At 46.4% G+C, this 26,182-nt stretch overlaps 1 protein-coding gene across 2 annotated transcripts in view; it reads left to right on the top strand.

The window, feature by feature from the left end:
* The first annotated feature begins 8,080 nt into the window (after positions 1-8,080).
* The window catches only part of FRMD4B (FERM domain containing 4B), an 82,504-nt gene continuing 64,402 nt past the window's right edge, over positions 8,081-26,182 (top strand). The window contains exon 1 of one of the 2 annotated variants that reach the window (XM_027640546.1): positions 8,081-8,453. In XM_027640546.1, the coding sequence (XP_027496347.1) occupies positions 8,292-8,453 (162 nt within the window). In that variant the 5' untranslated portion in view covers positions 8,081-8,291. Of the gene's footprint in view, positions 8,454-18,375; positions 18,402-26,182 lie in introns of those variants that run through there. The other variant, XM_027640547.1, reaches the window with a different exon arrangement.

The following is a 26,182-nucleotide window of genomic DNA, read 5'->3' as shown; positions in this document are numbered from 1 at the left end:
TTTGTGATTCTCCTGTGGCAAAAATTGTCTGGGAAAATGCATTGCTCTGCAATGCATTCAGTTTTTTTCAGCTTTGCTCTGCAAAGCCTCAGAAGGCTTTGAACTGAGCTCACCTATAGCAGGTGCAACAAGATTTGTTGACTTCAGGGTGTGCAGGATCAAGTCCCAGATTAAAATTTACACAGGACCATTCTCTTGAAAGTGCCAAGAGAAGAAGGGAGAAAAAGCACAAAGGCATCCAAGATGATGTCTTGGTTTGTGTAGGATGGGATTCAGTGATCTAAACTCTGTCATCTAAGCGTATCAGGAAGGGCAAGTCCTTCTCTGGGTGTACACCTTTCCGAGGCTAGGCATGACCCATAAAGTCTAATCAAGGGCAGAGCATTGCTCTGAGTCATGATTTTTCTGGAGGCTACAGCATCCTGGGTTACTCATCCTGAGAGAATGAATGCACTGAGGATATAATTACAAGAGTTAGACATCACTTATTCTCACTCTTTAAAAGATTCTTGTCAGGAGACTGATAGGTTTGGGTTATTTTTGTCTTCATATATATGTGTCCTCATATATATCATGTGAAATGCTGAAACTTTACTATCTCATTTATGCTTCCTCTTACAGTGCTGTAGATCCTCTGCCCAGTATTTAGGTTATGTAGTAATTCTACCCCATTTGCCACAGATTAATGAGGCTATAAAATAATCATAAAGCCGGGGCAGCCCTGGATTTTCACGCTCCTCACGTACTTCTATCTACTGCAAAATACTTCATCCAGAAGTAATTACCTGGCTTCTTCAGGCTCCCTTTAATGCTCCTTGACGACTCAAAATGAAGGAGACGCTGCCCCATTTTTGTCTGGGACATCAGCAGGGCGATGCCGACATCCATCGTGGTGCCTGAGGGGAGCTGAGCAGGTTTGGTGCCTGTTGGGGAGCACAGTGTCCATCCAGGTGACCAGACAGCAGGGCCAGGGGAGAAACCCTCCTGCTGCCAGGGAAGTGTTGGACAAACCGGTGGGGCTGGATGTGTCACCATGCCTATAACTCCAACCCTTTGGTCCTCCAAGCTTTGAACCTGCCACTCCTCTGATAAGACCCCAAAGCATTTCATGGCTCCAGTGAGACGATGGGCAGGAGGAGTGTCAAACCACAGAGAGGGATGTGGTGTTGCTTTGACCTGCTGGGAAGCTGCTGCAGCAGGTCTGGGTGGGAGGCAGAGGGGACTGTGTTGACCCACCTGAATATTTGGGCATGGGAGGTGGAAATTTTGTCAGAGTGGTATGGTAATGCACAGAAGCTATTTCCATTTTGCTTCCAAAATTAGGATGGTAAAAGTATTTGGTGTATTTTTTACTCCTCTGCCAGTTTGGGGGAGGTAGAGGTACAAGATTGTAGGGGGAAAATGTGGGTTTGTCCATTTCTGTAGTTTATTTTTAGGGTGTGTCCCTTTGCTCTGCAGGGTCTCAGTCCCTCTTTGGAGGATCCTTGTCCCCTCTCAGACTTGGGGGCCATCTCTGAGGGCTGGTTATGGGGTAGGAGGCACAGCACAGCCTGAATGGGTGTGAGAGTGACCTGCTACAGGGCTGGGCACTATTTCGGAAGCAGTGAGGTGAAGTCGGCAACTTGCAGAGAAATTGCTTTTCCTGCTGCAGCTTCCAAAGGCAGCCACAGCCCCTCTTCCCTGTGCCATCACTTCCCTTGGATCCTTCCCTGAGAGATGGCCCTGAGTTGGGGGTTGAGGTGTGCCTTTCTCTTGTGAGGGGCTGATAGAGGTGAATCATTTCCTCGGAGCAGAGAGGCTCTGGGCAAAGCCCTCTCCAGGAAGGCCCCAGCAGTGCCACTCTCTCTGCATCTCTGAGGATGCCCCATGTTTCCACCCTGTGCTGTTTGATCTCTTATTTCCTCCAGATGTAAGTTGGGAGTAGCACCAAGTGCAGGATGATTTTCCACGTCATGGGTGGTGACTCCCCTCCTGATGAAGCTTTCTTTGAGAAGGAAGCCCTTCCCATGAAGCAGAGAACAAGAGGGTGGTTTTCCAGGCTCCTGACCCATCTTGATAGCAGTGTCACATCCTGACCTGAGGTGGGTCTCTGTGCCTGGAGAGTTGTAGACAGTGGTGCTAGTGACTGGGTAGAAGTCAGCTGGTCCTCAGCCTGCTCCACTGACCATCACCCATGATGCTGAGAAAGGGCATAAAGGTGTAGCTTGAAAGCATTCACAGACTGTATGTGATACAAATTCTCTTTCAGCTGGACATCAATTATTTTCTCACCTTTTTTCATCCTCCTTTCCCCACAAGTCTGGGGTGGTGTTCCCCCTTGTTACATATCTTCCCAGTGCAAACTGACCTTATGAGACTGTAACTCCTACCACCTTAGAAATATGTGTATATAAAAATTTAAATACAATTTGTATGTAGGTGTGTGTTAATAGTGACCTGCTCTCCGCTGCCAAATGGCACGTAGGCTCCTTGAGCATCCTCACCTCATTACATGTGTTTGGGCACGTGAGGTTTCACTGAAGCCAGTGGAGCTGTGCCAAATTATACCCCTGCTGCACTGGCCATGGGGTACTGGAGGAACTAGATTTGTGTTACAGAAACTGGGTGACGTGTTCTGATGGTGATAACACGGTAGTGAAAGATGATAAACCCGGACTCGTGAAACTGGAGCATCTGCTACTTGTTTTGAACCTGACCTGATTTTGTAGTTCTAGGGATGGCAGGTATGAAATTTGCTGTTTGAGGAATCAGACAGCAGCTGCTTAATCATTTATAAAGTTAAAAGACAGTGGCATTTCATTTCTGATGTGAAGTGCTAATTAGTTTACCATGGGATCCAGGCTGCAAGAAATTCATGTTTCTGGTACAGCGGCTGTTCGTCTTTAAAAATGTGTTTATCTGTCACGGTGTTATGTTTATATTATTCATGTAGAGCAATACAGTACAGCCCAGGCTCTCTGAGAGGAGGGAAAACATCAGCATCTCATTTACAAGTATGTAAGGCTGTTGTTAAATAAACCTGTTAGGGGCTGTGCCTCACCCAGAGAGGAGGCACTAAAGCCTCCCTCTGCAACCATGGATCACTTTGGGTGTAGTTGTGGCTTTCAGCTTCATCAGTCAGGTGCAGCTCAGAGGACAAAAGATGGGAATCAAAATTCCTGGTATAGCACCTGGGGAGTCATCCAAATACCTACATTAGATGCTGTTGTTAGCATTAAAGGGAGTGGCATGGCCCTTTCATGCAGATGAATTTTGTTTCTAAATTAAAGTTTGATAATGTGAATGACAGTAAATAAATCTTTGTGGAAGTGTAGACTTATTTTGGAGAGGTCCCAAATTTGTGCTAATACAAAGGATTAAGTAGGTTAGTTAGGAGTATATTCCAATTTTTTTCCCCCAGTAATCTTAAATAACCAAACTGGTTTGCAAACACCTTTTACCAGATGTTGAATCTTGCTTCAAAAGCTCTTGATCAGGGCAGGTTGGATTACAGGCTTATCCTCTGCACTGGTGCTGCTACTTAAGCATCTTATGTACTGAGAGGTTTGAACATCAAAGAGAGGGCGCCCAATGTCTGTATTTCACTTTAAGTTGGTAATTAAGGGCCAGAGTGTAGCAAAAATGGTTTTTGAAAAGTCACTTCATCTTTATTTGGGGTTAATTGTATTAATGCTCTCAGCTTGACAGGCTTGGTTCATGACAGGAATTTAAAAAAATGAAGTTGTAGGGAATATGCAGCTTCAGCATTGTCTGAGAAAGTCCTAATTCCCAAGTAATCCTGTTGTTCGTGCTCATGAAACCTATAAAACAGCACCTTTGAGCAGTTTTTAAATTTATTTTTAAAGACTATGTAATCGTGTGCTGTTGGCTTCTAACTTGAGGAAAATGGGAAGATTTTGATGAAAATCTGCACACAGACCTGTACAGAGCAGAGAAACACGTCCGGGTGAAGCAGGGTGAGGTGGGGCTGGTGGGAATTCAGGGGACAGGGTGGTACCACGTGCTTTTGTATCCTAGCGTGGACCTCAACAATGCTTATGGGTTTGAGCCCTTGGAGTTGAGGTAACACCAGATGTCAACAGTGATGTGCACCATCAAACAGAAGTGTCTCTCATAACCTTGTGAGGGCGCTTGGTATTTTCGTTTTTTTTGTCTTCCCTGAACTTTACTGCTTGTGCTGCAGAATATTACGAATATTGGTTGCAATCATATAGTCAATATGAGTACAAATTATGAATTAAAGCATGTTTTAAAGCATGGGTCAGGACAGACATCTGCTGGCCCATAGAATTAGGCATTTTGTGCATCTGTACAATAACTCACTTTTTATAGTTGAAGGTTCAGAGACCAAAAATGATCAAAGCTTTAATTTCATTAGCTATCACTAGGGACTGTGTGTGTACTTTTCTGTATGTCTAATCAAAAGTCTTATCTAGGAGCAATACTGCTCTGTAGGTTTTAAAAAAAATTGATGGTCTTGTCCTCTGGCCTCACAGGTAGATGAATTTTTTATTCATATGAACTTTATATGAGTGTCTTTGAAAACAGAAGCAGCAATTCAGCTAAGCCTCATTCTGTTCATTTTGGCACAGAATATAACATGCAAGGAAGCCTGAGAATCCACTTGGGATCATCTTTTCCTATTATGTTGGTAGCAAACCTTTGTTCTTTTTAATACTCATTATTCTGGACCTACAATCAATAATATAAGGAAAAGCGTGAATCTGCCACATATCAAGTTTTCCGTCGCCTTTTAAAGTGACATTCTCCTTAGATCCCTGTGGTGTAGGCTTATTCCTTATCAGAAATGAATGCTGTGTTGTTCACATGGCTGTACATCAAACAGATCTGCAGTAGCTGCCTCTTGTGTTCTCTTGACAGTGGTACATATATCTACAAAGACCTTTCCTGAGATCTCTCTCTTCCCCCTCTTTTCCTCATGGAATAGATATCTGGATATTACAGCCTTTGGAAGCCACCTGGGTATTTGTGCTACTGACTTTCCCTTGCTGAATTTTGTGATCTCTGTTCTGATTCTTAAGGAGCTTGGATATTATTTAGGTATTTCAAATTAACTCACTTGCAACCAGGTTCTGAAAGTGGAAGTCAATGAAAGACTGAGATTGATGTGCACAGGTAATTAATCAGCTGCATATAAACCCCATCAAAATTACCCTAATATTGCATTTAGCTGCTCTTTGCATCATAAACTTTCTTTGCTCTTTTTTGTTCTGTTCTTTTGGGTGTTCAGTGTTATTCAGGTTCAAGGGACAGCACACTCATGTACTCAGGTCAGCTGAGAAGGTGAAGTCCAGATGGCACTTGATTCATATCTTTCATCACCTACATCATCTGCTGAAAGGATGACAAGATGTGTGAAGTTTCTATTCGTGAGACTGGACTTTAATTCCATGTTCCCTAAGAAAATGTGGGGAAATGGCTCTTGTTTGGCTCAAGCCTACTCATGGAGCTGTAACTTTACTGTACTGAGGAGGGAAGGCTTGAGTACTCATGGTTCTGTCTTCCAAGGTGGAACTGTCTAAGGCCATCACTTGGGTTCACAGTAACTTGTGAAGCATAAAGAATAATTGTGCAGAATATGTAGGTTCAATTTAAAGATACAATGGATTATAGACCAATTGAAAACAAACAATAAACATGGGAAAAAAACCCCCACAAACAAAAAAAACCGCACCAGAAATCCCTTGTGCTCTGTTAGAGGAGGGGGGAAAAGCCTCACCATCCTTATTTTTCAATCTACTTAGATGATGGGGGGGGAAGAAAAAAGGCAAAACAAAAAGGCACTGAGGACAGCAGGCGCAGTGCAGAACCACGTAAACTTTTCCTAGTGGGTTGGTTGGATTTTCCTGGCGCAGGACAGGGGGCTGTTCCCTGCCCTGTTTCTTTAGCTACAAAGCTCCTTTTCTTTTCTTTTAGAACTGCAACTTGAAAATTGTATTTTCTTTTTTTTTTTTTTAATCTGTGTTTAAATTTGGATATGACTTGACCACAGTGCGCAGATGCCACTGGAGATCTTCCCAACTGGTTCCTCTCCAAAGCAGTGTTTTGTGAGGGAATGGCAATCACCCACTGCCAAGCTGGTACTGGCTTAGGTTAGTGGAATAACCCTGTGGATATTTGTCACCACTCTCTCCCAGTGGAAGATGGAAATTTTTTCTATTTCATACATGTGGGTTGATGTCAAAGTCCTCTAAACACAGAGCAGTGTTGGGCAACACTGGAGGAGGAGGATTTCCTTGTGGCTACAGGCTCTAAGTAATTCCAAAAGGTGATAAAACCCTTGGGGTGGGAATATTGGTGCTGGATTTCATTGTAGAGCCCAAATCTTTACTTGATTCTTGTTATAAGAAACCATATCCTTCTCCGCACCAGGTCACTTTGTAACAGCTTCTAAAAACATTTGAAATATAGTTGTTGTTTTCCCCATGTGAAAAAAAGGCTCAGAGGGATTGAACCTACCTGGCAACAGCATAGCCAAGGGATACCAGCACCAAGAGGGGCAGAGTGGCTTTTGCTCCGTTATGCATGAAAGGAAAACGTGTGATCTTGTAAACACAGGTCCAAAGCCTGAATGAAACAGGCTTTCATTCTGTCTGCAGAATTACATCACCCCAGCTACGGCACCAGAGCTCACTGTGCATGAGCGTCGGCTCCTGCAATACGGAGAAGGTTGATTAATAAGGAATGAAATGGGATTTCTGAATACTTGCACTGTGCTACAGGCAGGCAGGTGTCTTCCTTCCGTGAGGAGCATTTGGGACAGGCAGGCAGTGCCCTTGGGGAAGCAGTGCCAGCAGTGCTGTGGGATTTACCTCTCCCATCCAGCCTTTATACAAGCTGTTCCTGCCCCTTTCCGATCATTTCGTTGCATAAGAGAGTTTACTCTTACAGGTTTGTCCTGCTGATGTTTTTAGCCAAAAATCTGCTCTTTGAGTAGTTTCTTCAGCAAGGTGCTGATGGTGGCATGTGGGCTCCCCAAGGCTTCTGTCCCAAAAAGCTTAGGAAGTGTCAAATCCTCTGAGGCGGTCTTAAAAAAGATTAATCACGCTTTGACTTCCACCCTCCCTTAGCTTGTCCTAGGAAGGAGCTCACAAATGAAAGGTGCGGCTTGGCAGCATTAACATTTTAAGCCCCAGAAGGGCAGGGTGCTGCTTAATTTTAAACTGACTTGAGGCAAGGCTGGAGTCTCTTGTGGGTTATTATTTCAGTGTTTATTTGCTGTAGGTTGTTTTCAAAGAGCTCAACTAGAACATGCAGCTTTGTTTTTCTCATGCAGCAAGTGCTGTGTTAATGGAGTTAGTCTGAGCATGGAGCAAAATCATCACTTTAGCAGGTGTCGTGTGTTTAACCCATATGATGCAATAACTGAGAGGGAAGTGTTGAACAGAGATGGCTCTGAGCTGTGGGTATTTGCCACATTCTGAGCTGGAAGAGAAGTTAGTGCTTCTGTGAGGTGATTCTGAGGGTGGTGAGGCTCTGGCACAGGAGCCCAGAGTTGTGGCTGCCCCGTCCCTGGAGGTGTTCAAAGCCAGGTTGGAGCAACCTGGTCTAGTGGAAGGTGTCCCTACCCAGGGCAGGGGGTTGGAACGAGATGTTCTTTAATGTCTCTTCCAAGGTGTATTCTATGATTCTGTTTCTGCAGGACTATTCTGAGCTCTTTTTATTTCCCTCTTTCCTCCACTTGCTGGCTCCCAGAGGTGCTTTTTTTCAAGTAGGATTTCTAGTCTATAATTTGATCACGGGCTCAGCCGGGAGAAAACGATGACAGCTTTGTTCCCTGTATGGCAGATAATGAGGTGTCGGAGGCAGATAGCGCCGGGTGTGTGTGTGCAGCGCCTGCCCAGCTCACTCAAGTGCGGCAGCGCTTAACGCCGGCGAGTGGCTTCCTCTCCTCCCGCAGCGCCTAAATGGGGTTGTTGTCAGGGCATATGGCAAAAGGGTTAAAATTTAATTAGAAAACATAGTGGCAGCTACTGGAGCTTAACAGAGCTTTATATAAGCTGCTAAGAAGGACAAGGCTGCTGTGTGAGCTGCTGGTAAGGCTGAGCTACTGCAGCCGCTGGCTGGGCGTCAGGCGCCGGGGCATGCCTGGGAATCTGCCCAGGAAGCGCCGTGAAAGAGGAGTTTGTTTTAAGGCTTGACCCTGGCTCTGTGCAACACTCCTGCCCGCCGCCCGCCGTATAAAGCCAGGCTGCCGTCATGCCAGGCGTCTGAGCGAGGCAGCGGGAGCCAGCCGGGACGGGGGGTTTGTTTTCCCGGCGGAGCAGCTCATGGCTTCGGTGTTCATGTGCGGGGTGGAGGATCTGCTGTTCAGCGGGAGCCGCTTCGTGTGGACGGTGACGGTGGCAGCGCTTAGACGATGGTACGCGGCCCGGCTGCGGGCGTGCCGGCAAGCCCTGCGAGCGTGGTGTGGCCTCCGGGATGTCTACCAGGTAAAAAAAAATCCCCACCCTGGTCATCGCCCCAGGTTTTGTTTGGAAAAGCATCGTGGCACCTGAGGGGTGCGTGCTCGCCCTCCGGAGCGGTACCTCTGTGCGCACCCCGCGGTGAGGCGGGGACGGGATGGGGTGAAGAGCATCGAGGCAAAAGCTGCGAAAGTACTCAGCGTTCCTAACCTGGGTCTGAGCTGATGCTGATGTCCGGTATTGCTGTGCCTGAATTCAGGGTTTGGGAGAAATATTTTCTGTGCCAAATATGTTTTATAAGTCAGTTTATCTAAAAGTGTTTGGACAGGCAGCTGCCCCCCGTCACAGCCCCTCGGAGCCCCTCTTGCTGCTGTCACCATCTTTGCACTCGGATCTGGGGGACAGAGCTCAGCTCTGGCTGTGCTGCCATCGGGCACTGGGAGCACAATACCCCCTCCTCCATGGGAGAGACTGACTGTAGCCTTTTCTGCTGTGTTTGTGTCACTGAATAGTGGCAGCTTGTAACGTGATAGTCTTTTGCATTGCAAAGTGGTTCTGCCTGGGGGGGCTGCAATGAGTCCTGGAACAGCAGTTGGGGGCTCCCCTTCCTGCAGGCAGGAAACACAACCCATACTTGCCGTGACTGTGGTATCCAGTTGCAGTGAGGGTGGTGTCACTCTTTTTGGAGTCTGTTCTTGCTGGCAGTTGTTTGTTTCTGTGTGTCTCTATATCTGTCTCACGTGTAAACTAGTGCTGTGTGCCGGGTCCCAGTGTCAGTGTGCGTGTTTGCTACATTACTTGAATGTTTCAAAGCAGCTTCTTCCCTCCTCCTGGTGTGTTGCAATACAGAGAATGACACAGCTCGTAGCAAACAGACACAGCTCTCCAGAAGCATCAAGATGTAACTTCCATGGGAAAGTCATGCTAACAAGACATCTGTGCCTATTTAATCCTGAAGGGATCTGTTGCTATTTAGCTTTAAGGTGTGCTCAGGAATGGGAGAGCAGCTTTACAGTGACAGAACTGCTTCCAAGTGCTGGAATGCATCTTGGCATTTTGTACAGGTGATGGATGTAAGCACTTTGTGATGTGTCTGACACAGGTGTCACTTGAGGAATATGGATCATGACTAGTTAGGGAATGCAGGAGTAAAGGTATCATTGCTCCTCATTTGCCCGTCTTTACTGAGCTGAAGGAATGTGGTGGGATGAAGTCCTGGTGCTCTGCTATCTCTAGAAATAAAATCTAGCTACATCTGTACTTAATGGGTGTTTATTTTTGGAGTCCATCACATAAAGAGTGTGGAGCTCAGACTGCCTTTGCTCTCCACTGCATCCCCATAGAGGCAAACCCCATCCTTCCAGGGCTGGAATAATGGTTTGGTGAGGACCAGCTCTGACAACAGCTGTATTCAGCCTGTTCAGCTGCCATTCTCTGATGATTGGTTTGAAGTGAAAAGAGATTTTTTCAAAAACAAAGTGTGACTGTATCTGTGCCCAAACTTACTGTGTCCTAGTTGCTGTTTGTAGGTTAATCTTGTCTTTGTGAAAAGCATCACTGACTTGTGTGCGTGTCCAAAAGTGAAAACGGGAAAAGAGAGGAGATTGGTCTTTCTGTCATCTTTTCAGGCAGACCTTGAGCCAGGGGAGTGGACAGGGAGTGCCTCTTCCCCTCTCCCCTCTGCCCACAGCTTGTCACAGCCAGATTGCTGGGGACATACAGGGACCTGTTGCTCCACACTCACTGCTCCAAGGGTCATCCCCGGGAGATGAAACCCAGCAGGAACAAGGCAACTCTCACATTTTACCATCAGGAATTTCCTAGTGGTAATTTGGGATGTATTAAAGTGAGATGGCTGAAAGAATGCCCTGCAGCTCTTCCTCGCTGGGTTGCGTAACACTTGGCTTTTTGTGCTGGAGTCTTGACTACTCAAACCTCTGGCTGAATCCAGCCAGTGCAGGACTGAGTACACAGCATTAAATGTCACCCAACTGGTTAGATACCAGAGCCCTGCAAGAAGTTGAATCAAATATATGTTTTAATTTTTTTTTTTTAGGCACTCGAAGCTATGGAAACAGCTAGAGATTGTAGCTGAGTGGCCTTTACATACAGGGATGAACTCTGAACTGTTCTGGGTTACACTTGTTCACCTTGGGCTCAGTGGAGCAATACAAGTGCAAAACATGCAGTGCAGAGCTCTCTGTGGGGTTGTTTCTCTGAATAGGTGGATTTTGCAGTGTCTCTGGGACTCAGCTCTAATCTTGGGCATGGGATTGTGTCCCATCATTACCATAGATCCTGCATTGTCTTGGGCAGACTTTCTTCCTCCTCTGTGCCCCTATTCTTTGTATAATGGGTATAACAGCACTATCCTACCTGCCAGCGATGTTCTTTGTCCTCTCAGATATTTGCTACAAGTCCTGTACTTAGTGCAGCCACATGAAAGCACCTTTTTGCCCTGTGTTCTTATTAAAATTGACACCTGGACAGGTGGTTAACCAAGTCCTTTCCCAACCTGGCTTTTTGGAGACCGCTTATATTTCTGTAACTCCTTGGCATTCCTATTCCAGATGTGAAACATAACATTGGTTTTATATGCAGGCTCTTCTGACTAAAATTACACTTTTGCCCTCTCTGAGGACTCCTTGGGCTGCACATGGTATAACTGATCAGGAAACAGAGCAGAACTTGGTCACTGAGCTTTACTCATCACCTGCAAGCAATGAGCAGGGAATGGTGAGGTGACAGGTGCTTGTGCTGCTGCTCAGCCCTGGAGACTTCAGATGGCTTTGATCTGTATTTGGAGTTCATGTTGTTTTGTGGGCAAGTGGCTATTTTCGGGTGAGTTGGACACTGCTAGCAGAACTCTGTTTAATCATCAGTACATTACTGTGGTGAAAGGAAAGCCAGCAGAATTCCTTCTCCCCAGGCTGCTACATCTGTTGTTCTGGTGAGAGTTTTTTTTTTCTGGTATTTTAAAAATATACTTCCTAGCCTTATGGAAGATCTGAGCTCGAGTCCCAGCTGGAGAAGCCACTAACACCTTCATGTGCCTGTGCAAGGCTCCCACCTCTGCCTTTTGAAGCCAGCAGGTGCAGAGGTGGTCACGGGGCTGCACCGTCTGGCCAGGGGAGGCTGAAATCCTCTCTGCCAGCATAAAGCCCTTACCTGCCTTAGCAGCTTTAAGTACAGCTAAAACCCACCCCAACGTGAACAAACCAGCCTCTGCCAGTCACCTTGTCCTTACCCTTTGTATTTCTGGCATGTGTGTGTGGGAAACACCTTCCAAGGTCTTACCTGGTCACTGGTGCAGGGACTTCAGCCCCAGCCCTGCAAGCCAAGTTCAGGTGCTTCCCTGGTCCCTGCTCCAGGGTGCTTGCCATCATCTGTCCCACCTGCCAAAAGAGAAGGGATGTCCTGTTTGCCCACAGCCTATTCATCTGGAGGGGCCTGTGAGCCAGAGCACTGCTGGGGTGTCCTGTTTCGCTCTGAAATAACCCCTGAACCCAAGCAGGGCGAGGGGCTGTACAGTTTGTGAGTTTATCCTCTGAGAGCTTGGGTTGTGTGCCAGGGAACATTGTCTTGTCCGTGGCAGGGAGCATTTGAAGCCTGTCCTAGAAATAACAGATTTGCAGAGACAGCTGATGGAAAAGCTGGCACAGATCTTCTGTCTAACAGCAGCAAGTCAATATGAGTTATTGGGGCTGTTAGGGCTTGGAAAAAGTCCTGGGTGACAACTCAACATAAAGCCTTCACACAAAGGTTTCCATTTCCTGCCAGAGAAAGGAGTTTGGGCTGTTTTTTGTTGTGGAGCTGTGGCCTGCAGCTGGGCTTTGGGGGTCATCCCAGAGCCCCTTTTGATGCCTAAGATGGGACAGCATGGCATTTCTAGGTGTTCTGATGCTCTCCCAAAAGAAAACTTTCTTCAGGGCTTTCCACATGCTAGTTTTATAGGCCACCTGTCTTAGATTTAATTATAGAGCAGTAAAACAAAGTGAAACTTTTATATAAATGAGGTTAATAAACAGTGGCAAAGCCAAAAACTTTGAGGATTGACATCCATCCTGTGTTCAGTCAGCTGTATTACTACTGGCCTGATTTTTCATTGGGATGTCAATGTGAACAGATCTGGGTGCAAGTCTTCCCCTGAGGTGTCAATGCCAGTTTCCACCTATACAACCCACAGCACAATGATTCCTCATTATGTTCTAAGCATGAATGAAACTTTGCATGAAAGTCTATATGCAACTAACTCTATAAATTAAAAACTGGTCAAAGTGAATGCTTTAGTGTCAGGGTTAAATGTGTGTCAGTCAGTCTGCTCTACACAAAGTGGAAGAGAAACCAGGCAAACTGTCCCCAGATTCCCTGCAGAATACAATGGCATGTTGTGATTGATCTACTGGATGTGAAATCAATTATGAGAGCATCTCTGTGACTAAGCAGTTTACAAATAACTGTGATTACCAGTTACACTGGTAATTTGACTAATAAATTCTGGTGTAAAAGTGTAAACTTTTCATGTGGGCCTTTTGGACAAAGTGCTTTTTAGCCTCTGAAAGGTCACGTCCACTGTGTGAAGTGAAAAAATTTTGCTGATGAAGCACAATAAATCAGCTTTGTACGTGGGTCTGGCCCATAAGTACCTGGGGTGGAGGAGCAAGAGAGGAAGTGGCTGACTTCTGTTTCCTCTGGTGCTAACGTAGTTGGTTTGGATAGTGAGCCCCATGTTTCCTCTGCTACCACACCTTAACTTTTCATTATAAAATATGCTGACATCAAGTCGAGGTGCCTTTTTTCCTTTTCTTTTCACAGTGATAAAAAGCAGTGCTGGAGCAGCAAGGGGGAGGATGGAGTGGGGGCTGCATTGTCAGGGCAGAGCTTTCCTTCTTCCACACCAGACAGACCCCAGGAGTGATGCTCAGCAGAAAGATCTCTAGTGTCCTAATGGGTCAGAACTTTCCAGAGGGAACTTGAAGTCCTTTTTAGAATATGTGCCTGTGTCCCTCCAACGATTTAAACTTGCACACTGGGGATTACCGGTTGCCCTGGAAAAGCTTTGCTCTGACTGCTTTCATCCAGATGTTTTCCTTTTTGAAAGGATCTGATCTAATGCTCTGATGCTGCTCATACGTCACCTGCAGAGCTTTGACTCTGCTAAAACCCCCGTCATGTCCAAACAGGACACATGGAGGTGTCCCTGTGGTTGGGACTTTGGGGGAGCCTCCAGCAGAGCTGAGGAAGGACTGGCTCTGGGCACTGCCTCTTGACAGCTTAGAGTTAATCTTGGCTCTACGTGCTTCCAACAGCAGCTTTCCAAAACTCTCTGCCAGACATATTTTCATCTGAGCTCATGATACAGTGTTTGCTGTTTGAGAGAGTTTATTCAAACAAAATTATGATTTTTGTACCGCTTCTCCCTCTTCTCTCGCAGACAAACTTCACAACCAGACTGTGAACTTCATCTCATTTCCTTCGGGGTGTCGCAGTGCCAGTTTCAAACAGTGCCTTCTATTCATGAGCCACTTGGGCCTGTATAAATATTTTTTTTCTTCCATCTGACGCAGCTCACAAATACGTTAGATTTCAAATGTCGCTGGCACCACTTCTCAGAAGCAGAGTCCTGTACAAAGGTATCACTGTATGAGCTTGCCTGGATAAATCTCCAATTTGGTCTTGTGCAGAGAGGCTGGTTAGCTCTCTCTGACTGGACAAGAACCACGTGAAAAGGTAAATTAAAAGTGTTTCAGGCACATGCTTCATTTTTGTCCTTCTGAGTGTTTAGCTCTCTGTCACTCCTTTTGCAAGCGCTGTCAGTGCAGTGCTTTGTGATCTTGGATGGACTGTCCATGTGCTTAAAATAACACTGTGCTATCTTTGTCTCCTCATTTTCTAAAAATCAGGCCATGCTTGTACAGTCTGCATTGCTCTTAAAACCTCTGAGTCATAATTAGTGATTAGTAATTCTACTAATCTTCTGTACAGATGGAGGCCAGTTCATTCTCAGGGACTGCAAAGAGGATAAAGCTATCAGTGCTGGAATATATTAGCTTAAATACCCTCCCACATACAAATACACATGTACACTTTTCCCCACTAATTGATCTGTCATTCATTTAAACATGCATCAGTGGTGTGTTGGGGAAGGAGATGGGGAGAGTAGGGGTCATCAAAATGCTGAGAAGAGCCTGAATGTGCTGGTTTTAGCCATTAAAAGCCATCATTGAAACTCCAAGCAGCATTAGGATTAAGACTGAGACATTTGTGGTTGCTTTTCCAGCTGATGTGGAGTAGGTGCTGTGCTGGTGATGGGTATCCAAGTGACGGGTGCCCCACTGTGCATTTCCTCACTTGCTGTTGGGCACAGGTGGTGGCAGAGCAGGGAATAGTGATGGAGAAGTCACAGCACACAGCACTTATGCCCATGGCACCGCTGGCTATGTGCTGTTTTCTGAGCATCCTGGCTTCACCTTTTGTGGGGCCGGTGGTTTTTGGGTAGGGCGAGGTGGGCTGGGCACAGGATGTGTGGTTTGGAGAAAGCCATGCTTGTTGGTGTCTCATGCAGGCAGCCAACTGGCTTGTGCATGGGCAAGGGAGGCAAAGGGCTAGAGGATGGGAGTTAAGCTGGAAGAGTGGGAGAGGGTAGTGCAAGAACTACATAGCATGAGAAGTACATGCTGTGTGAGCAAGGAAAGAGAGGGGAGAGACCAAGGAATGAAAAAATAATAATCCTGACCCCATTCAGGTCTATGTCAAAACCCCCAATACTCCAAACTGAGCACTGAAAGAAAGGGTGGGAAAACAAACAGGTAGCAAAAGAAAGGCAGCAGAAGTGCAGTGGGAGAGGAAAACTGAGGTTGGAGATAGGCAGGAAAAAGAATTAGGGGAACCGTGTTTCCAGAAAGGTGGCTTCCCTAGGCAAAGAGGACCCTGTCATGCTGAGTGTGGAGTTGTTTGGCTGCCACTGGACTGGACATGCTTGGTTGTCACAGTTGTTTAGGGAAGGCAAGTATGTTGGAGGAGATGAAGCCCATGGGGAATCTGGTTGGGCAGGCACACTTAGCAGGTGTGAATGGTGGTGTTTGCTAAGCCATAGGGAAAGTGGCCGTAATTCCTCTCTCATATCAAGCACACTGCATCTGTTCACCTTGTCAGAGAGGCTGGGATGTGCTGTATTTGCTGTAGGATCGTGTACCCTTTGGTGAGGTTTGGCACTGCCATCCCCAAACCCAGCTCGGAGCTCTTCTGGGGCCTCAGAGTTGCAGGGACTTCCCCCTGCTCAACTCCCAGCAGCTTCCCACCTCTTATGGGTACACTCTAATTTTTCTCATTTAGAAAAGCTTTCTGTACAGCTGAATTACACAGCTCAGGTCTGTTTGTTTGTTTGGGAGCCCTGGATCCCCTGAGCAGCCGTGCTCTTCTCCTCCAGCTATTCCTGTCCCTGTGGTTATCCCAGCAGGGCAGAAGTTGGCACCACCCAGGTAACCTTCACGTCATTTCTCTAAGGAAACATGACTCACTGTCTGTTTTCCATCTTATTTTTGGGGCTTTGGAGTCTGTGTTTTGGAGACAAATGCAAGTTTGTTGCTCTGAAATCCTCTCCCAAAACTGTCTGGGCTGCCATCCCTTAGGTTGCTGGTGCAGTCTGGACCAGCTGGCTGGACCTGACCTGGCACCCTCCTGCCTGATGTGGGGCCAGCTTATGTTTTTTTTATGAAACCTGTGATATTGAGCATTGCTTGGAAAGCTTTTGTAGTCTTATGACTATGAGAACGTTGGCTTTTACAGAGTAATTTGGGGAAAAAAGACAGCTCTCTGTCTGCAGTTATTTAAAAGGTGGATATTTGATCAAAGCTAGTTCTTCTGAATTAAACAAGGAGAGTGAGACACCTCTGGCATCTCACTGCATCCCAGGTGTCTGGGGTAACTGGGGCAAGTTGCCCTCTGGAGGTGTCTGTGTTGATGGTAATTCAGGAAGGCAGCCCCAGGTGAGGGGATCTGGGATGACACACCGTGTGATCAGGTGGACCAGCCCTACTTCTCTCCCCAGCAGGGTTGGGAAGGCTCTTGGTTTACACAGTGCTCTGCAGCTTCGTGGAGTCCCTTGTTGGTGTCAAACACTCAGTACACAGAGCCTCCTGTCTGGGGGACTTTATTTGGACCAAGAGGGCTTGGAACCTCTAAGAAGTAGGAGCCGTGCCTGTGAAGTGTTGCTTTCAAAAGTTTGACCCTGAGGTTCTTACTTTCCATTCTGACACAAGCAAATTAGTTTGTTCCAGGTGTTGAACTTTTTTTTTTTCTATTAAAACAGATCCCTGGATTATAAAAGTTGGGGTGGAGAGGTCTTCATAGTCTGTTCTCTTTGTTCATAGTGATTACTCAGCTAGGAGCATAAATAACTGAATAAGAGCATCCAACTGAACAAAAGAGATTGTTCTTGCTCTCAGGTGAGGTTGTTTTGGTGCTCCTGTGCTCTGGTAGTGTTCTGTGATGTTCCCCCAGCCTGTATCTCCCAGCCCATGCTGGATGCTGTGGTCCTGGGGTGGGTTATTCTGTTGGCATCAGTTTTCTTACTGTAATTTGTGTGGCCAGAGGATGTGAGTCAGTGGTGTTATTTAAAACCTTGGGTACCCATCCTAACAGCACATAAAAGGAAATTAATGATCCTGGGCTGTGCTTGTGGAAGAGGAACAGATTTTTATTTTAGATTTTGAAGTAGCTGCAGTAGTAGTGTAGATGTGAGATCGAGTGCCTCTTGTGTACCAGGCTTGTAGGTCACATTGGAGCTCTGGAGATTGAAGCCTCCTGGATTTGGGTGCACAGTTCTGTTTTTTCTGTCTGCAGTGAAAGTAGTGTTACATAGTTGTTTGCCTGGCACAGTTACACAGTTAGTGCTGCTGTGTCAGAGCCCGGAGGTGTGTGAAGCCTTGCAGGTTGATGTGTCAGAGGAGAAGAAATCAGTGGGATGAAGTACAGCTCAGTGTTCTGCACACAGAGAACATCCTGCAAAGGGAGCAGCAGAACAGCAGGTAGATGATTTGCTCTTACATCTCTACCAGTACCAAAGTGAACTCATGGAGCCCAGCCCTGACCCCAGAACAAATTCAGATTGATGGCCAAGGATGTAAACTGCATCTGGACTCCTGGTTCCCTCTCCAGAGGGCAGCACCCACATGAGAGACAGCAAACCCATGCTTTGGAAAGGAGTTTGGGAGAAATCCAGTGAAACGCTGTACTTGGGGGTGTCTGTTGCAGGGAGGGTCTGTGGAGGTGTGTGTGTGAAGTGAGGGCGGGTGTGCTGAAAGGACAAACTCTGTTTATCTCCATTCCTGTATCCCTTCAGATGGGTCAGAGAGGCTCCTGCTGCCACAGGGCTCAGCCTTGCTCCAAGGGATTGAAAGTGGGAGTGACTTGAAGTTCTTGTTGTGCCAAATTTTAATGAAAAGGCCCCTCCTGTCTCCCGGATGAGTGGGGTGGAAGAGCTGGAGGGGTGATGGCAGCTCCCAGTGAGCACAGAGCTGTCGGTGTGGGGCTCCTCGGCTGTGTGCTGGGGTGCAGGGGCTGGCAGGGACCAAGGTGTCACTGCCTCAGGACACCTATGATGTGCCTTCAGTTCGTAGCTGCTGGTTTTTAACTTGGGTTTTTTTCACCATAAAGGGGTTAATATTACAAAGGAAAAAAACCCACAGTTGTAACGCTTTCTCAGCTCGCCTCCATTTTTAACAATCACATTTCAACCCCTTGTGTCCCCTGACTCACAGTGGAAGGGCTTTTGTTTCTGAATCTGTAATCAAAGCAGCAAATGCGAAGGTCACTTCCTTCAGATTATATGGCAACGGAAGAAGCCCGGGATCGTGTCTCCCTTCTTCCCCCAGCTTGAATGTACAGAAAACATGAAGGCTTAGCACATGCATGCTGTGAGTACTTCTTGAGTTTCTTCACTCCTTTTAAACCAGCAGGGTGTGTGACGTGGAGGTAAGAGGCTACATTTTAATTTTTGACGTTTAGCAGTGGCGGATAATGTTGTTTAGTGTTGTTCAGGCGTGCCCCCGAGTTAAATGTTGTGCAGAACTCAGAACTGTGAGCGCAGGAGAACCGGCAGCCAGAAAGCAGCACGGAGCAAAGAGAGTTTGTTTTGGGGTACTTGGGTGGTACAGGCTGAAACCTTTCTGCTTGCTCTTCTCTTTGCCTTGAAGGATCACTCCATAAAAATTTATTTTGCACTCCATTGTGGAGATAAGGGGCTGTTTGTTTATCCCAGCATTTACAGCTGCTTTTTCCTGCCTTTGTTGTAAGCGCTGCCTTGGCTGCTTTAGGAAAGGGCTAAATCCTTGCTGGATTCTGGTAACTTTGCTGTAGCTGGAGAGCAGGTCTATAACTTCTTGTTATAGAGAACCTCTTTTTAGAGATTACTCTTTTAGGCTGCTCTGAGATATGACTTAACCCGAACAAAGCACAGATTCATGAGTCCCAAGAAAAGGCAGTCGGAGCCTGGTACAGTAACTCCTTTCAGCATGCAACTATTAAATGTCTCCTCAGAAGGTCCCCACCCCTCTCACCCCCCAAAAAAGCCTTGTGAAGAGGTTGGCTGGAGATGCAGCAGTGCACACGGAGCTGGGTAACTGGTGCTGAGAAAAGAGTCTGTGATCCAAGGCACTTGTTTCGCTTTAAAAGCAGAGTGTGGAGCCCCCCAGATCAGCCCCCCTGAGTGCCTGGCAAGGTGCTGGCACTGGGCTTGCTCTCTCCTCACCACACAGAAACCCTCCTCCCTGTCTGCTCCAGCCCACTGCCTGCTATTTTGACTTCTTACAGAAGGCTCAGGATTTTTAAAGTTATAGATTCAAAGGCAATGCAGATGGACTTGAGCTATAGCCTTTTCTAAAATTATTTTTCATCTCCTTCTCATCTAATGTCTTTTAAAGACTGGCATCTGAGTTTCCTGAAGGTCTGTTGCCAAGTGTGAGTGGCTGGAAAAGGGCAGGAATAGGATGAGCACAAACCTGGAGAGGATGGCAGATATTTGGTCAGGGCTTGCTTTGCCTGTGTCTCCTGCCTTGGGAGCCTTCCCTCAAAAACCCAAGCCAGGGGGATGAGCTGGAGGTGGTAGAGAGAGGGGACAGAGGAGCATCCTGTTAGAAGCCACCAGAAATGGGGGAGATCTTCAGGGCTGGGGAGAGGCAAAGAGGCACCAAGGGCAGGATGCAGGTCTCTAGAGATGGGAAACCCCTCTATAAGGGTGTTTTTTAGTTTTCTGTAACTATTCCCATTGCAGGGAAAGCAGAGTTTGTTCAGGTGGGTCAGGGATGGCTTCTGGGGTGGGATAAAACACAGGAAAAGTTGCCAGAAGCTCTGCACAGAATATCTCCTGAGACTCATGTTGTAGAGACTTAAGCAAAGAAGCAGGAGCTTCTTAACTGATTTGCCTCCTGGATGAGGAGTGAAGGTCAGAACAGGTCATTGGAGGGCAGATGTCCAGTCCTGCCCCATGGTGGGCACTGCTTGTCCAGAGACAGAGGATGCTGCTGCCTCCACACAGTGACCTTACCCAGGCTGCCAGTGCATTTGTTCTGTCAGGGAACATCAGGAAAGCTCTTTGATCCCACAGGATCTTTTTTTCCTCTGAATTCCCGAGAGATTGCACTGGAACAAAACATCACCATGGGCTTGTGTGCGGTAATGACCTGCCTGCAGTGTCTCAGCACTTCTGGTGATAAGAATGTCTCCACCAGACACAAATTTATTAGCTGTGTTCTGCCAAGGAAAGCAGATGTTGGATTTCATTGACTTGATATTTGTACGGATTGTTTCCTATTAATTTTCCTCTTTTTTTTTTTGTAGCTTTAGAGTTGCCTGCCTTTTTCTTTCTTGTTTTTATTTTAAATACATTGCAAAGTGATAGGAATGGTACATCAGCACTCGTGAAATGTTTGAGAAACACTTCAGTTTTCAACATGAGACACCTTTAAGGAGAATACTCATGCAGCAAAGGGGGCTGTTCCTTCAAGAGGGTGGCTAACCTCTCCCCCTCTGTCAGAGGGACTCAGCATCTGTGATAACACTGCCAGCGAGATCCTGTGGCCTTTGGCAGTGTCAGGAGAGGTGAAATGCTGCCTGAATGCTGATTGTCAGCTAGAAAGTCTGGGGCCAGCAGAGCCAGGGAAGGCTTTTCTGCAGCAGTTTGTCCCTCTGCCTCCTGCCATGGGAGCCAGTGCTGCCTGTGCACTTGAGCGTGCACAGGTCGTGGGTGAACATCTCCTGCAGCCCCATGTGGGCTGGAGCAACAGCAAGTACAGGAAACAACCATGGGTGGCATCAGGAAGGGCATCCACACTGCAGCATTTCCTTGTGGGGAGGAGAGGGGTGAGATTTTTACGTTTCACGCTCCTGGTAGAGAGCAGGGAGCAGCAACTCTCCTGCTTATATTTTGCTCTTGGCAAAGGGCTTTATCTCCTGGCTGGAATATTGGATTTATCATTTTGAGAATGATTGAATTAATTTATTGCCTGGATTTTAATTTATCACTGCTCCTTGGTTTTGTTTTGGGTTTTTTTTATTGCACTGTGCTCATCATTATTTCTGAGAACTTTAGGAGAGGAAGAAGAGATTTAGAGCTGCACGACCTGCTCCAATGAGTGGGATCTTTCTGACGACCACAAGAGGCTGTGTCTGTCATCCTGTACAAACCATCAATAGAGAAAATGAAGGGAGTCCCTTAGATTTGCCATCCCCTGCAATGAGGAAATAATAGAATAAATGGGAAAAAGCAGAACTGCATGGAAAGTGTGCTGGCACTTGGCCCTGCAAAGCCGGAGTGCCTGCGGTGAGGGAGAGCACTTGAGCTGTTTGTTTGCCAGACTTTTTCACTTGCTCAGCTGGTGGGGCTTACTTGAAAGTCAGTTGATGCTCTGCAGGAGCCAGTTTTTTCATCGTATCTCCATTTCACATGGCTATTTTAGGAAGGTGCCATGCAACCCGGGGAGCCTCTCAGCCCTCTGTTCCAGGCACTGTGTTTTATCTCCAACTCTTTTTCAAACTTCAGCAGAGCCAACATTTCCATGTAAAGCATCATCAAAGGGGCATCAAAGTGCAAAACTTGCACTTAAGATGAGGCAGGCTGGAGAGAAATAAAACATCATTTCTGTACGTGTCATTCAGTCATCTGTCCCTGGCTGGCTGGATCTGAGAAAGAACACCAAGGCTGGGAATGGCTGTGTACAGTCCCTGCAATTGCTGTGGGTAAAGCAGGGATGGGAATGTGAAGAGCCAGGGTGGGCTCTGCAGCGCTTTGGAATGATGAGGGTGGCACATGGAGCCAAGCTGATGAGGTGCAATAGAATGGGCCTGGGTTGGGAGTGACCTTAAAGATCATCTAGGTCCAACCCCCCTGCCACGGGCAGGGACACCTTTTGACCAGGTTGCTCAGAGCTCCATCCAACCTGGCCTTGAACAGCTCCAGGAATGGGGCATCCACAACTTCTCTGGGCAATAGTGCCATAGCACAAAGGGTGAAAGACGTAGCCAGCCACTGCAGTGCATCACTGGCTATTTAACATTAAGCAGATACTGGCTTCTGTTAAAGGTTAATAGCAAGATAACAAATGATTTAAGGCAAAATCCTGACCCTGTTAAAATTAATGGCAAAATTAATTGACTACACTGAAGCCAGGATTTCCTTATTACTTAAAGATTAGGAAGGAGAGGCAGTATGTCTGGAGACATGGTCTGTCCCTGTAAAGCTGGTGGAAGCTCTGCCATTACCATCACAGTGGGTTTATTGTGTCTCTGTGCCTTGGCACGAACCCACTGGCTGCCTGGGCTGGAATGGGCAGAGACTGGGAAAACCTGGGTTTTTGGGCCCTGAGTGACTCGTGGTGTTTTGCAGGAGGTGTTGTGAGTCCAGGACACTGTGAGGGGAGGGCAGCCATGCAGAAGAGGTATCACTTGGGAGCTCTTGCAATGCACCCCTCTCTGGCAAAGGAGGTGGTGGAGAGGCATGCAGTGGGGTGGGATGGGGGTGTCTTTCCCAGATCTTCACCTATGGGAGAGGGGAGCATTTCTAATCCTCATCTGTTTCCCCCTGAGCACCTCCCACCCTGGGACACTGGGTGACAGGCACCTACATTGTTCAGGGAGGACCTGGGGGCTGCAGACAGGCTCCACAAAATGTGAATCATGGTGTTTTTTGAAAGCTATGCAGATCCTTTAAAAAGCTTCCTTAGTAATGCTGGTATAAACCCAAACTTCTGTTTGTTATTTTTCTGCTTGTTCCTTAAAGTTTTGAGCGATTCCAAGTGCTGGAATATGATGAAGCTTTGCTCTCCCAACAGACACACAAGGAAACTCTGAGGTCATTTAAACCATTATAACTTTTTCCCTCTTCCCCCCAGCTGCATGCAGGCCCCTTCCTTCCAGAAGGAAAAGCGAAGGCTTTTATTTTCCTGAGATGTGCCTAGTTAGGGCAAGCTCCATGTTGGAATACATTTTTGCTTCTGATTTCATATTTTGATCAGGCCATGCATGTTCAGGGGCCAGACATAAGCTGGCTGGTTGTACCAAAGTCAGTGAAGCAATGCTGATCTGAGGCAGCTGAGGAGCTGATCCTAAACACCTTCAGGACCAAAGGGAAAAACCCACCTAAATGCCAGTGAAAATCTGAAGTCAGTGTAGGGGCTTCAGTATTAAGCTTTGAAATCTCTTATAGGCGTATGATTTACAGAAGAGAGGTTTGGATAAAAAAACCAAAGCCCTGACAGGAAATTACTGGTGATGCTTTATAGGTGGTTAACTGCAGCTCAGGCTGGGATTTGGAGATGAAATCCTTTAAAGTTCCAGGTTGTTCTCTGGGCTCGTGCACCTGCAAAGCAGTACTGCTGCTTCTGAGTCACCAGCCAAAAGCAGGATGGAAGAATTTTGGGACCCCCTCATGGCACAGGCTTTGTGGAGGCTGGGTCAATGTGGCAAAGGGACAGCATTGCCTCCAGTGAGTGGGAGTATTGCTCTTTGGCTTTTTGTTATCTACAGGATTTTCTTCAGTGCTCTGACTGCTTGAGCCACAGTGTTGTGCCTGTTTCAGGAATAAATGAGCCAATTTTTATAAGCTATGTACTAATGATGCACCACAATCCAATTTCTCACTTTCAAAACTGCAGTTTTAAGGCTGTGTGCTGGCCATTTATTTAGTCAGAATGGTTCCCCTTTCTCTCTCATCAGTGCAGGTGGTTTTTTCTGCCTGTAAAATACCTTCTGGAGCTACTTACCTGCCAGTGAAGTTTAATTTCTCGTGGTTACCCTACCAGGAGCTTATGGAAATAACATGCTTGGTTCAGTGCAGCTGGGACTGAATCCCTGGTGTCACACTCAGATGTTTCCAGGCAGAGCCCTTTGGGTGTTCAGGAGCAGCACCTGAGTCTGAACAAAAGGGTTTATCTTGGGAGGAAGGGAAGAGGAGAACTGGGTGAAAAGGTTTACTCCTTCCAAAAGACTTGTCATGGAATTCAGGGTGTTAAAGGTGTGAAGCCTTGCTTGGATGGTGGGAGTTGGTTTTAAATCTTCTGGTGATGAGTATTTAGGTGGATGCAGGGCCCTGGCACAACCACCCTGTCCCTGGGCAGGTCACACTTACCCATCAGTGCAATGTGGGCTGCTGAGCCCAAATTGTGGCATGTCCCCAGTTGAGAACAGCTGGGAGGCAGGGACAGACCTCTGAGCATTTCAGTGGTACAAATAGTTCCCAGTTTTGTCTTACTTACGTGCATCTTATGTGTAATCCTTCCTTCTTTGTCCAAAAAGTTGTGAGAGTTTGGGGGTTTTGTTTTGGGGGAGATTTTTTGTTTGGTTTTTTTTTTTTTTGCTTTCCCTGGGAATGAAGACTCCAGACCTTCTTAGAACAAAAAAGGCTTAAAAATAGAAGTCAGTGACAGATATAGCCAAGCGACTTCTCTGTAGTTTGCCCAGTTCTGGGAGGAGAAATCTGGCTTGGAGGGAAAAGCAACACATTGGAGGGTTTGCTTCTGACTTGAACCCTTCCTGATTCTCATTCCTAAGCTGCCCTTCAGGAGATGTGTTATTCTGACAGCTTTTTTTTTTTGGCTCAAGTTTTTTTTTTTGAGATTTCCTGTTTACACCCTGTCTAATTACTCTTTTCTTTTTCTTATTTTTTCCCCAACTGGATGACACACATGGATGTCTAAAAATATTGCATGTAACAACCAGCTTCGAATAGGGAGGATGTTTCTGTCCAAGAGAAATAGCATAAATATCCTGCATATGTTTTTTTTCCCAAATAAACATTCAGGCTCAGGATATCATAGGGAATTGGTTTAAGTAGCCAAGAAGTAGGTTTTTTTCTCTCTGCCTTGTTGATTTCTTTTTCTTTTTAAAGGATGGATGTTTTAGAAAATCCACCTCGATGATTTTAGATGGAGGATTTCTTATTTTTAGTCACAAAAAATGGAGGGCAAAATGTTGCTTCTCCCAGCTATATGAAACCTTTATGATAATGTTAATTTGCAGCGTAGAAACACATCTCAGCCTATGCTTTAATTTCCACACATGGATATTCTGAGAACTGTGTGTTTCTTTTTCCTTCACTATCTGCCTTTTTTACTGAAGATTTGGGTAAATAAGGTGTTCTTGCTGACAGCCCACTGCCTGTGAGTTAGGAGAGCTGCAGTATTCTGATGTAACTACTTCTGCATTGGACAGTGTTTGTCTCTTTTCCAGTCCTCTCCATTTTTGAGTTTTTATTGCTTACTTGTGTGCAGAGCATGACAACTTTGGGAAGCAATAAGTACCAGCATCCAGTATGGTTTTGCCAAAAATAGGGCTGTGTAATGCCTCTCTGCTGATTTCATACTGGGAATGAGATGAGATCCAGGGATGCTTCATGAATTTTGTGCTGCTACTTCTTTTACTGGATAATAGCTTAAGTATTAGCAAAACTTTTAAAAATAACTGCTAGGAAGACCAATTTGGGGGCACATTGCTAAAATATAGCAAAATTGTTCACTTGTACAAACAATGCAAAATCAATGAGAATAAGCTGAAAACAGATGTGTGTGTGTGTGTATATATATCTCAAGACTGCTCACACCAGCTCTTGACTGAGCCAGACAGTGATGGATTGGTCCAGCCACATAGAAAATCAATTATATTGTTCAGATTAGCAAGGCGTCCTGAATTAAAGATGAAAGAAAATGTATCAGCAAGGGCTCCAGGGTGTTGGGTCTTTGAGGAGCCCAGTGCCCTGAGAGCCAGGGAGCCAGGACGAGTCCCTTGCAGAGCCTGAGGAAACGGGCTTGTGAGCGGATGTGCTGAGGGGAAATAAATCACACCAGTGTCACTGGGGGAGTTAAAAACGAGTCCTTTGCTGCTGCAGCTCCAGGAGCTCAGGGTCTCCAGTCACTGAGCTGGAGGCTCTCTTCCATGGCCAAAATCCTTATGCATCCATAGTGATGAAGTTCTCTTTATGAAGCTCTCCAGCTCTTCTTCAGGTGAGAGAAGGGGATCTGACTGTTGATACCTGTGCTGAGTGTGTGGTGTTGCTGCACCACAGTCATGTCACACCTCTGTGTCACTGTGCTGGGACCATCCAGGGCAGGTGGAAGGGGATTGACACTCCAAAGCTTGTGAGGTGGGCTTGGAGCTGCAACAGCCTCTGAAGCTTTTGGTTCTGCCTAATGTACAAAAAAGGCTTGTGAAATGTGAGTACTGCCTTGTGTATCAGAGCCCTGTCTGCACAGGGGGGCAGCTCCATG

Source organism: Corapipo altera, unplaced genomic scaffold, assembly GCF_003945725.1.
Source record: "Corapipo altera isolate COAL_440 unplaced genomic scaffold, ASM394572v1 55, whole genome shotgun sequence".
NCBI lineage: Eukaryota > Metazoa > Chordata > Aves > Passeriformes > Pipridae > Corapipo > Corapipo altera.
This window is presented reverse-complemented; position numbering and strand designations above follow the sequence as displayed.